This window comes from Gymnoscopelus braueri (assembly GCF_963280865.1).
Source record: "Gymnoscopelus braueri genome assembly, contig: SUPER_24_unloc_1, whole genome shotgun sequence".
Classification (NCBI taxonomy): Eukaryota; Metazoa; Chordata; class Actinopteri; order Myctophiformes; family Myctophidae; genus Gymnoscopelus; species Gymnoscopelus braueri.
In genome coordinates, this window is record NW_027660989.1 from 822,355 (window position 1) to 835,171 (window position 12,817).

The 12,817-nt window shown below is 41.5% G+C and overlaps 2 protein-coding genes across 4 annotated transcripts in view; both read right to left on the bottom strand.

Annotated features, from left to right (window-relative positions):
• LOC308080976 (uncharacterized protein) overlaps positions 1-12,817 on the bottom strand; it is a 1,029,623-nt gene that overhangs the window by 788,365 nt on the left and 228,441 nt on the right. The window lies entirely within an intron of this gene.
• The window catches only part of LOC308080974 (von Willebrand factor D and EGF domain-containing protein-like), a gene marked incomplete at its 3' end in the record, with an annotated part of 44,152 nt that overhangs the window by 8,558 nt on the left and 22,777 nt on the right, over positions 1-12,817 (bottom strand). The window contains 6 exon segments of the mRNA XM_080457381.1: positions 1,652-1,854; positions 2,519-2,795; positions 4,876-4,949; positions 6,227-6,444; positions 8,600-8,741; positions 9,375-9,464. Of these exon segments, the coding sequence (XP_080313507.1) occupies positions 1,652-1,854; positions 2,519-2,795; positions 4,876-4,949; positions 6,227-6,444; positions 8,600-8,741; positions 9,375-9,464 (1,004 nt within the window).

A 12,817-nucleotide genomic window follows, 5' to 3' on the forward strand; every position in this document is an offset into this window, starting at 1 on the left:
AAGCTTACCACAATATACAATACAATACAGTAAATACGACACCATACAACGGTATGTACTGCAAAATGCTATTCACAAGGTCTACTAAAAGTTTGTATTATAACACAACATATACACATACGCTTTCTAACTCTTAACAAATATATAAAAAATATTCTTATTATAATAATGCTCTATTGTTGACGAAGTTGGGTCATGCGAGCATCAAGCATGTGTGAGGAAATTCATAGGATTTTCAAATTACTGTACAGTATGTATATCTTAAATTACATAAGTGCTTACTGAAACAAAACGACACTGTGCTCAGCCAGCTAGAAAGAGCTTTGGAACAGCCGCTGAAGTGTGACCATTTTGTAAAAAAAAAGGCAGAGTTTGACTTCATTTCCACATTTGTCTATTTTCAATCCACGGCTCATTACTTGTGCTAATTAGAAATGGGGCTCCTGGACATGGCTGAGGCTCACTGTGTCAAAACATTTGTGTTGTGCATGTTTTATATTCACAATTGATGAAAACTGATGGCAAACAGAGATCTTGAATTGAACAAAGGCTGAATGTGTATTTTTTTGGAGCGCAAAATGAACAAAACTAATGAAAACTGTATGTGGTTGGAACCAGCTAACACTTTAGAGCAGGGGTCTTCAACGTTTTTCAGGCCACGGACCCCCTAGCTGAGAGAGATGAAGCAGGGACCCTCTATATTGTATAAAATTGTGTTTCAGATTAAACTTATTTTTGTTTACTTGGTCTGCTCTTTTTTCTCTCTACACCTAAACCTCTTTGCCAAAAATAGCCAATCTACAAGCTCACAACGCTGTGAGCTTGTAGATCTGCTATTTTTGGCTAAAGTTCTCCTCAGAAAAGGGATGCTAGGGTGCAAGTGGTTAATGTAAAAAAAAATCATTTCACACAAAGATTTGGCAGCCCACATGTAGTAACTCTGAGGACCCCCTATGGGTCCAGGACCCCCTGTTGAAGACCCCTGCTTAAGAGCCTGCTCTCACTAGTGAAAATAAAAAGAGTAACACTTTGTTAAAAAGATACACATGGATTAAGAAGAATGTGGGGGAGAATGCCTAAAAACCCTTCCGGAGGCTTGAGAAGTGGCATTCTCCAGTAACATGTGTACATTAAGTGTAGGGTAAAATTATATTACTGTAGAAAATACACACCTCAATTACAAAGAAAACATTCAGGCATATAGACATACTTCATGCATTAGAGGAAAGGCCATGGTAGGGTCCATTCTGCTATCTGCCTAATAGATTATGAGATGTTATCCCGTTTGCAAAGTTGACATTTTGGCCTGAGGGGTGGTGCTAGAAGCAAGGGGGGGGGGGTCACTCAAATTGACCGATGGATGGATGGACCAACCAAAAGAAAATACATTTCAAAGCATTGTATCCCATTGAAGACGTTTCCCAAAGTGTTATAAATCATTGACAATAACGTTTCCTCAAGCAAAAAAATAAAGGTAATTTCTTCAAGCATTTTAACCCATTGAAAAGGGCGTTTCCTCCTGCAATGTAAACCATTGCAAAGGGTGTTTCCTCAAACATTTTACAACCCATTGTAAATGATGTTTGCTCAAACAAAAAGGACATTTCCTCAAGCTTTGTAACCCATTTGAAATCCCACGTGACTGACTGACCTCCAGCTCTCGATGAATCCATCCAGGTCGTCGGTGCTGTAGGAGCCTCCGTCCGATCCCTGGAAGTCGTTGTTGACGTTTCGGTCGAAGGTCCCGCACAGGCCTCGCGTGTTGCCGTAGTCCCTGCTGGGCGCTCTGACGGACAGGCTCATCCCCCAATCACTGACGTCGGCCCTCACGAAGGCCCCGGACGGAAAGATCAACTAGCGAGAGGAGAGGCACACCCTGTAGCTCATTAACATACTCTTCTCTTCATGCACAAAACGTACCAAATACTGTACATACTGTACAGATACTGTACAGAGTTTACATCAATTAAAACAATGGTATCTAATCTCAGGGTTCATTATTAATCACAAGATGTTAACAGTAAATGTAATTCAATGTAAAAGTTGAATTGGTCCATAGCCTAAAACATATCAAATTGGGGGTCCTTCAAATTATAATTTGTTGAGAATCACTGAACCACTGTATACCTATACTAGGAAATCCTCAGTGCTTTTTAACTAAGGATCTATTTTCGTTCCATCTGGTTCATTTTTAACACTCTCAGAGTTACAGACACGTAAGGGTCCATTTGGGCCGCTGGTGGTCCCCGGACCCGATATTGAACACCAGTGGTCTATTGCAGTGGTTCTCAAACTGTGGGCCAGGACCCCCAGGGCGGTCCCCAAAAGTTTTTTTGGGGTGGAGGGGTCCCCACATGATTTGCTTAACAAACATAACATAACAACATTGGCCAAATTGTAAAAAAAAAAAAAATTGGAAAAAAGTTCCAGTTCAAATATGATTATGTTTGGTTTGTCGCGACCTGAAACGTTTGAGAACCAACTGGTCAATTGCATCAAAAATGAACGTGATTCCTACAGTAACTTTCTTCCCCTGATGGGTCTCGAGGACGCGGACGCGTCCGCTCCCGGCGTCCCCCGGGCTCTTCAGGGTGAGCTGGGGCCGGGTCTCCTGCAGCTGGCCGTTGCACATGTCCAACACGGCCACCTCGGCGCCCTCGCGCACCGCCACGCCGCAGTTGCACGCCACGGCGTGGTGCCGGCTGCCGCAGTCCCACTGGCGAGCGTGGACCTCGAACGTTCTGCTCAGGCTCTGGTACAGCACGAAGGACCCGGTGTGGTGGTTCTCATAACGCCTGGTCACAAATGAGGAAATTCACAATTAATCAGGGTTTTGATTTTGTCAGCCACTTAACCCACTTGAACCCCAGCATCCATATTATGGTGGGAACATAAGCCAAAAATAGTTACGTTGAGATGCGTTGTGAGCTTGTAGATCGGCAACTTTTCGTCTCAAGTACAGAGTCAACTCAGGTTCAGTTTACAAAGAGGGTTTAAGTGGTTGAGCACTATATACTTCATTGTACGACAAACAGTGGAAATAGCCGATCTACAAACTCACAGGACCGCATCGCATCGTGTGAGCTTCTAGATATGGATTTTTTTGCTATTTTAGAAACAAAGTAAAAAATATATTTTTGGAGAAATTTTGAAGGATTTTGAAAAAATGCCCAACATAGGGACACCGGGGTTATTGTGTTTAACATACTTTTATAAGGTTTATTTTTATTTTTATTGTGATTATAAAACATTATAAAACATAAAACATATACATACATAAACATATATAAAACATATAATCCCCCTCAATGCCATAATCTTAACGCGTGGGACACTCCACTGGGATTTAACTGACAACCGTAGTTGACATTAGGTGAGTCATCACTACAGAACCCCACCCTGCCCGGCCCCCTAGGCAGTTTAAAACAAACACCCCCCTCATTAGCAGACCCCATCTGACCCGGGTTGACAGCGTAGCTGTCAGTCAAGAACAGAAGAGCTGCGCTGGGTGAAAAACTCTTATGACTCCGTACTTAAATCATCGCAGTAAGTACAGCAATAGTTAACACATTGAGTGCCAGTTTTTTTTTAAAACAGGGTACAGTCAGTGCCTGGATTTTTAACCATTTTTGAACCTCACAAAATATTTTCAGTGATCACCGTCCTCACGGTGATCCCCTCATTACACACATAGAGGTCTCGTACAATCGGGGGAAAAATATTAAAAACATTCGGTAATCCGTTCCATAGTTGCAGCCAGTTGAAAATAGTCGAAAATAGTAAAAAATACATAGTAAAAAAAAATCACACCCTGTGTGAAGTGGGCGGTGTCTTGCTAGCTAATCACAATACTGAATGGAGTCAACCAATCATGTACAAAAAATAAATACATTTATTGAAACACTTTATGATGGAAGAAACCATAACTTTAAAAAAACAAATTTATGTTTTTTTTAAAGTTATGGTTTCTTATATAGGGCTATGCACATGTGTCATGTGACACTGGCCAATCACAGTCCTGAATAGACTGTGATTGGCCAATCACGGTGCAGGGTTAGGCGGGGTACATTTTTGGCCAATCACAGCGCAGGATTTGTTGTACAAATATCCAACCTCACTTATAGGGGCGGTTTCACCGCCGAGATACAGGCTTTTGAAGTCATAAGTTAACCAGGAAGTGGTTTTTGGCACACCTCGTTTGGATTATGAAAAACGGTCAGGACCGTTTTTGGCACTCAATGTGTTAAGCCCCCCCCCCCCCCCCCCCCCTCCGCTCAAAAGCCATTCTCTGTGGATACGGCCCCTAATACATCAATTTGGGGGTCTGAGAACCACTGATCTAGGCCAGTGGTTCTCAACTTGTGGGTCAGGACGCCGAGGGGGGTCGCCACATGATTTTGAGGGGGTCCCCAGATTTCACTAAGAGTAAAAAAAATAAAAGTTTAATCTGAAACACAATTTTATACAATATAGAAGGGGTCCCTGCTTCATCTCTCTCGGTTAGGGGGTCCGTGGCCTGAAAAACGCTGAAGACCCCTGCTCTAAACTCTCTGAGAACCACTGATCTAGGCCAGTGGTTCTAAACTTATGGGTCAGGACGCCCAGGGGGGTCGCCACATGATTTTGAGGGGGTCCCCAGATGACAGTGAAGTGACAATTTAAGGACTTTTAAGACCTAAAATAAAACAAATGAAATGGAATGAAAAAGGATCATTACTGCATCAACAGTAATCAACAAACTATACTATAAAAACTGGTCAAACATTGGCCAAATTGTCAAATAATATAAGAAAGAGGCAAACACTGTGAAAAAAAAAAAAAAAAAAAAAAAAAACTGATCTACAAGCTCACAACGTCTCGCAACGCTGGACGTACCTGCCGTCCAGCGTGATGATGTGCGGGTCGGTCAGAGAGTAACAGATGGAAGTGGGAACGTCCTGCACCGTGACCTGAGAGAGGGAGATAAAAAGAGCAAGAGGTCAACACCGCGCTCCCTCTCCTCCCTGTGACCCTGTGAGGACTTTGATGTGAGCACATAACACAGACAGAGAGAGAGAGAGACAGGCGGCTGAGAGACACCCTGTCTGGGTGGGGCCTTACATCGTATCGTGCTTATGGAAGGTAATTGATGGTTTGGATGCAAGACTGATTGACGCTTGTTTAGGTATAACTGTTTGTCAACGTTGGGCCCGGCGACCAGCCGGGGTCCAAATGGACCCTTACGGGTCTGTAACTCTGAGAGAGTACAAATGGAACCAAATGGACCCTTAATGGTCCATTTGGTTCCATTTGTACTTTCTCAGAGTTAAATGAACACTGAGGACCTCTTATCTGGGACTGGGGTCCCAGAGATTTAAAAAAAAAAGGGGGAAAATATCAAATGGGGGTCTGTGGTTTGACGTATATCAAATTATTCATTTTGAGAATCACTAGTTTAGATGGATTGAGATGTAATCTACGGATTCTGCCGAATGAAAACGTTGATATAACTGATGATGTAAAATTTGAAAAACAGATTACAAAGCATTTATACAGCCTTTAAAAACATGAAATCCCCCAGCTGAGGCCCCCCTGCATCCCTGGCACTCAGTGGTGAAAAGTAACTAAGTGCATTTACTCAATGTACTTTTACTTTACTTGAGTATATGTATGTTTTATACTTGTTTCATACTAATCCTACTCAGCTGCATTTCAGAGGCAAATATTGTAGTCTTTACTCTGCTACAATTATTAGAGGACGGCCGGAGTGACGGCGACCCGGGGTGGAGAGGGTTGGCAGCCCAAACCACCTCTTCCGTGAGGAAGAGCCAAAAGCTACAGGCTGCGGTGAAACCTGCACGGAGGGTTCCCAACCTAGCCTGATTATCAGACTGAAGCTGCGTGGAGCTTCAGTCTGACATTGGCTCCAGTGTAGGCCATTAGGGGGAGGGGATTAGAATTTCCCATACCAGTTAGAATTGGTTTAGAATGTTCCTAAACCAATCACAAGGGATCCCCACCTCCGACCTCCGACTCTCATTGGACGGTACTTTTTGTACCGAATAAATCACATTACAACACCAGACCAAGAGGGGCAGCCCACTCATAAAGTGGGCGGGGTCTATGGTCTGGAACCAGGCTATTATTCCCGACCCACAGTTTGAGAACCACTGGCCTAGAATACAGCCGCAATAAGGTTATTATTTAACTCAGCACTCTACTGAGTACTCTACTGAGTACTTCTCACTTTGAGGGGAGAGGGGACGTAGTTCCTCCAGAGGCGCGGGGCCCCGGGGCCGGGCACAGCGTTGAGCAGGCTGGGCCGGTTCCCGTCGCGGGTGAAGTCGGTGACGGCGGTGAGCAGCACGGTGTCGCTGGCGCAGCGGCCGCCCTGGCAGGGCGCGGGTTCCAGCGCCGCCTGGCAGGAAGACAGCGCCACGTTGGGGGCCTCGTGACCCAGGCCGTCTGGAAGAGGCCAAACACATCATTAGCACATCGTCTACCCCGTGTGATCCCATGGTCTCTAGTGTTTTATTCTTTATTTAAGCCATTAGGACCTGAGGCCGATTCTACAAAATGTCTTCTAAATCCTAACAGTTTTCTAAAAAACCTTATGTTGCTATATCAGTGGTGCTCAAACTTTTTCATGTCAAGGATCCCCAAAATGATATGTATTTGGTCGCGGACCCCAGTAGCAAAGATTTTAGTAAAAAAACTGCTTTAAAAAGTATTATATTGGGGCGCCCGCTGGCCTAGCGGTCCAAGTGCATGCCACATATAGGCTCTAATGCCTGACAGCGTGTCGCGGGTTCAACTCCCCAACCCGACGACCTTTGCTGCGTATCTCTCTCCCTGTTTCCTGTCTATCTCCTGTACTATCAATAAAGGCAGAAAAAGACCCAAAACTATCTTTAAAAAAAGAAAAAAGAAAAGGAAAGGAAATTATATTAAAAAGATTTGCACAAAATGTTCCAAGATCTTTCAAAAATAGCAGATCTACAAGCTCATAGCGCGGCACGAAGTGATGTGCTATGAGCTTGTACATCTGCTATTTTTTTAATAGCTAAAGTACAAAATAATGGTTTAAGTGGTTAAAAAGATTGTGATGCAAAATTATGTATAAATGACACAGACGCTTTCCCGGTATTAATGGGTTAATTTTGTATTCTTATTTGTTTTGGTTCGGCTCTGGATGCTTGGCTCTTAGCTGTAGCCAAACTCCTGTCCTGTGGTTTATTATTACTGCTGTTTCTGTTGTGACACCGGAATCTCCGCACAGGGGATTAAACAATGCTTGTTGAGTGACATCGGGGCTTGATAAGAACGCTTTGATCGTTAATTTGAATCAGCTGTGTGGAGGGAGAACTGCAGTAAACATGTAGGATAAATTGTAATCCTGCTTACATTAACCCATTAAGACCGGGACCGCATCTGTGCTATTTTAAACTTATTTGGCTATTCAAAAATAGCAGATATACAAGCTCATAGCACGGCACCGAGTGCCGCGCAATGAGCCTGCAGATCTGCTATTTTTTTTTATCTTGAAAATGTGTGCAAATCTTTGAATATATATTTTTTAAAGCGAACATTTGTAACTCAAATCTTTGCTTCTGAAGGTCCCTGGAACAAAATATATATATAAACTTTTTTTCAAAAAACGGCCTTAGGTCTTAATGGATTAATAACCTTCCACAGAACTGCAGCTGCATACAGGAGCGTCCTCCTGCAACATAAACAGCGCGCTGTCTGACTCCACAGCTGTCATTGTTTATAATCATGTATTTCAACTTAGTTGTAGATTTTTATTTTTATACTGCAATCATGCCATTTGTAATACTATAATCATGCGTGCCAACTTTGTTGGCTAACTTGTTGTTGGCAAATCATATTCTATTAATGTTTTTATTGCGTTATACATAGAGTATATCTTGCCTCCTCCTGGCACTTTTCCTTTTTATATTTTGTGTACTGTTTTTTTGTATTGTTTTTACAATTTGTGCTAAATAAATTAATCAAATGAAATGATAGAACCCATTGTGTTGTTGTGATACGCGGACACTTTTTAACGTCACCTTCACAATCCACCAATCGTGGAAGGTTACCCTTTTGATTTCTGTCAGTTTTGTTCCCACATTATTGTCATTATTGACTGACGCGGATCACTCAAATGAATTGAGTGAGTACAACCGCAAGTAATGCCCATAATTTGCACATGGCCTCACAGGATACTGGAAACAAGTGGATATTATAGAACACTGGTTCTCAACATTGGGACCGGGGACCACCAGGGGTCCAAATTGACCCGCAAGGGTCTGTAACTCTGAGAGTGTTCAAATGGAATCAAATGGACCCTGTTCCATTTGAACACTCTCAAAGTTAAATTAACACTAAGGATTGTTACAGTCTAGATTTGGGTCCCGAAGAAGATTATATATATTTGTTTTAATCAAATCAGGGTCTGTGGTCTAATGCCTATCAAACTGGGGGGTCCTTGAATTTAAAAAGGTTAAGAATCAATTAACTAAACTATACTGGAACAATCTGTAAAATCCACTTATTCAACTCTAAGAGTGTAACAAGGCTGAGAATCAATGTTGTGAGAAACCCATGTTGATCTGACCTGGGTCGTTGACGCTGAGAGACAGGGGAACGCCACACTGGTGTTCAAGCTGTGGTCCGTGGCATGGGATGGGGACGGTGCTGTAGATGGTCACCTCGTGTTCCTTGCTGTTCTCTGCTATGTGGAGAACATCAGGAGAGAACTACACGCAGGAGAACAGAAGAATCAGTACAATTTTAAGGTGCGTGTACTTTAGTTGAGTATTATTTTATTTTTTAATATACTTTATACTTCTACTTCACTACATCTACAGGCAAATGTTGTACTTTTTACTCCACTACAATAATTTAAAAACTTGAGTTACAAGTTATATTATTTATGGATTTAGATTATGAATACAAAACATGCATTAACCACGTAAGCCCTATCTTATACTTTGGAAACATTTGAGGACTTTTAATTTGGTGCCGTATTGTTGACAACCCATTTATCAGTATGATAGTTTTGTCCGCTCATTTCTTTGTTTAATCGCTTCCAAGTTCACTTGTTTATCCCGTATACTGTACGAGTTCTCTCTATCCTGACTGGATGAAATTGGTCCCCAATCTGAACATTCATTTTCAGTTTAGCTAGAGAGCTAGAGAGATGGGGAGACCCCTGCTACTGAGCAAACACTCTTTAGTAATGATTACTATCAGAATATATAGCTATGTTAAGCTTAATTTAACAAGACAAATAAATGGAACAGTTATTGTATATATAAATTAATGAATTATAAATCATAATAACGTGCTACTATGATACAGTACTGAGATTTGAATCTTGTTTTTATTACCTTGAGGCCAGCATAGAAGCTCTCACTCTCTCGTGGAACAGATTGTACTTGACTGTAGTTGGCTCTGAACGTTGACACACTGCAGGAAAACTGTAAACACAAATGATTTCAGTGGTTTGATGTGTATTTTTGACAATAATTACATAAACAAACAGACAAGGCCTCACTCAAAAATCAAGTTTGAAATAAGTCCCAGATAGCAGCCTGAACCACATCACTGCTACTCAATAGAACAGCTGAGTCATGATCAGTAACATAATCATCATGCTGAAATGTTTTAATTTCAAGGACCACTTGAAATTAAGGGTCCACTTGGTTCCATGTGTACACTCTCAGAGTTACAGAACCACAAGGGTGCACATGGTTCCATTTGTACACTGTCAGAGTTACAGACCCATAAGGGTACATTTGTTTCTTATCAATCATTTAGCCGGGGATGCCCTGGAACCACGGAAAGGACCACTGGGGGTCCCCGGACCCCACTTTGAAAACCACCAATATAAAGTATATCACAATTTAAAGCAACAAATAATAAGGTTCATTTGTATAGCACTTTTTAAGAACAATGTCACAAAGTGCTTGACAGAAGAATCCACAACACAAAACAAGCATGAAAAAAACGTAAAACAAGAAATACATTCAAACTAAGAGAGCTGCGTGTTAAAAGCAGCTTTATAAAGGTGAGTTTTTTGAAGGGATTTAAAACTTTACTGGAGTATTTCCGATGACATATGGGTATTGATCCAAACTTTTCAGCATGTCGTGCTCCTACACACTTGCTGCTGTCAGGCAGAAAACCTTGTATCTCCATATTTCTACTTTAAATGTTTATCGCAAATTAAGGTATAAGAGTAGCATGAAACAGTTGAGCTTTCTGTAGAAGCTTGTAGATCTGCAGTTTTTGCTATTTTTGTATAGTGAAAGTGAAAGTGTGTCTTTAGCTTTTATACAAATTGAAACAATGCAAAGTTTTAATAAGAGCTTGTGACTAAATAATAACTACATTGGATCCATCGGAACACAGGTTATTTTTCCCCCCCCATCTCCTTTTTTGACATTTAAGGTTTCCACCCGACAGCGATGACAATATGGCCGATGACGTATTGGTGAATTGGATCCAAACATTAAGAGCGCGTGGCGCTCCAGACATAACACATGGACAACTCCCCCCCTGCACTGTGCTGAGAGCACGAGCAACGCACAGAAAGCTGTCACCTTTGACCCCGGCACAGCTGTGACATAAGCATGTGTGAAACATGGGCCCCCAGAGCAGTGGTGGAAAGTAACTAAGTACATGTACTTGAGTACTGTACTTAAGTACGACTTTGAGCTACTTTTGACTTTACTTGAGCATGCCCTTTTTTCAAAACATTATACTTCTATACTCCACTACATGTCAGAGGCAAACGTTTACTTTTCACTACAATACAATTATTTGAAAACTTCCAAGTTACTTTGCAGATTTAGATTACATAGATATTATTACATAACATGCATTAACCAATTAAGCCCTGTTGTATTACTTTGTCTATTCGAAAAAAGCCGATCTAAACAACGTGTCGCTTAAGTGGTTAATGTAGCCTATGTCTTGTAATTATTAAAGATTTTGAATAACTGTAGTAGTCGAGTACAGTATTTGCCTCTGAGATGTAGTGGAGCAGAAACATAAAGTACCAAAAAATGGAAACACTCGACTCAAAGTAAAAGTCTTTAAAATTGTACCTAAGTACAGTACTTGAGTACATGTACTTAGTTACTTTCTACCACTGATTGCCTAATGCTGAGGATGCTTCTCTCTTCTCCTGCATGTATAGAAGCATAATGCATTGAAAAATACTCACTCAAGTCAAGTAAAAAGCACCACAAATTTGTACTGAATCACTTGAACCCCAGTGTCCATCATTTCGTGGGGAGAACAGTAGCCACAAAATTGCAGATCTACAAGCTCACAATGCGTCGCAATGCGACACATTGTGAGCTTGTAGATCGGCTATTTTTGACAGGAAAAAAGTGGACAAAGTACATGTAGTAACTCAAGTCCAGTTATCTAAGACTACTGGGGTTTAAGTTGAAGGAGGGGGGGCAGAGCTTAACGTGTCCCAGACAACATACGTGTCCAAATATGGCGATGAGTGAGCGCTCGGCCTCTCACAGCTGGACGGTAGAGAGGAGACATGGCAGTGGTGCGGTGGTGCGGTGCGGAGGGCGATGACATCACCAGAGTTGTCACATACGCTCCGCGTTTGGAGGGATAATAAGCTCTCCTGGTTGCCCGGGCAACGTCCAAAAAAAGAGTTCCATGATAAAGCAGGAGCTGTCTTTATGTGTTAACCACTTCACCCCTGGAGTCAGGATTTTGAGCATGTCACTATACGTGTAAACATTTTGTAAGACCAACTATAGAATATCACCAGAGGACTTGGGTCACAAAAGGGCTTAAAGTTGTACTATAAGTCATTGGTTCTCAAATTGGGGTCCGGGGACCCCCAGGGGTCCTTGGTGGAGTTCCAAGGGGTTCCTAGCAAAATGTGTTAATATAGCATCACAATAATTTGAACCACTTTAACATACCACTTTTATACTTTGACTATTCAAAAATTGCAGATCTACAAGCTCATTGCGCGGCACCGAGTGCGGCGCCAAGAGCTTGAAAAATCGTGAAAATCTGTGCAAACCTTTGAATATATATATTTAAGTGAACATTTGTAACACACATTTTTGCTTCTGGGGGTCCCTGGAACAAAATATCTGAGATGGGGGTCTGCGGCCAAACACATATCATTTTGGGGGTCCTTGACATGAAAAGGTTTGAGAACCACTGCTATAAATGATATTTTTGGTTATAAGTGTAAATACTGTACTGTTGTGATAGTAATCAATGTTATAGAGTGTTTGTTCAGTAACAGGGGTCTCCTGCTCTCTCCGGCTCTTTAGTGAACAGAAAATCGATTTTCACGTCAGGATACTCAATTCATCCAATCAGGAGAGAGAACTCATACAGGATACTGGACAAACAAGTGGAATTGGGAGACACATTTTGTGCAGACAAAATTGGTAATGGAACAGTATAAGATTGAAGGTGATTAGTGGGTTCTCTCTTCTGATTGGGTGACATTGGTATCCCGACCCGATCTGTTTATTAAAGACCTGTTACTGACTGACCAAAACACTCTATAGTAGGGTTAGGGTTTACTATTAGAATATAGAGTTTTAACTTTTTAAACAAAAAATATCACTTACACTGATTACCAAACTTTTTTGGACGGACCTTTTAGAAGTATTATAAATGTAATTGTGCTGTTTACATTTTTTGCCCAATAAAATATTCAATCAATCAAAAAACACTATCTTTAAGAGGTTAAGCTGTGTGTGCAGCCAAGCGTCAAGGTGCTCTTGAGTAAAGGCAGCTAAAGTTCCACCACGGCCAGGAGGGATAAGTGAAT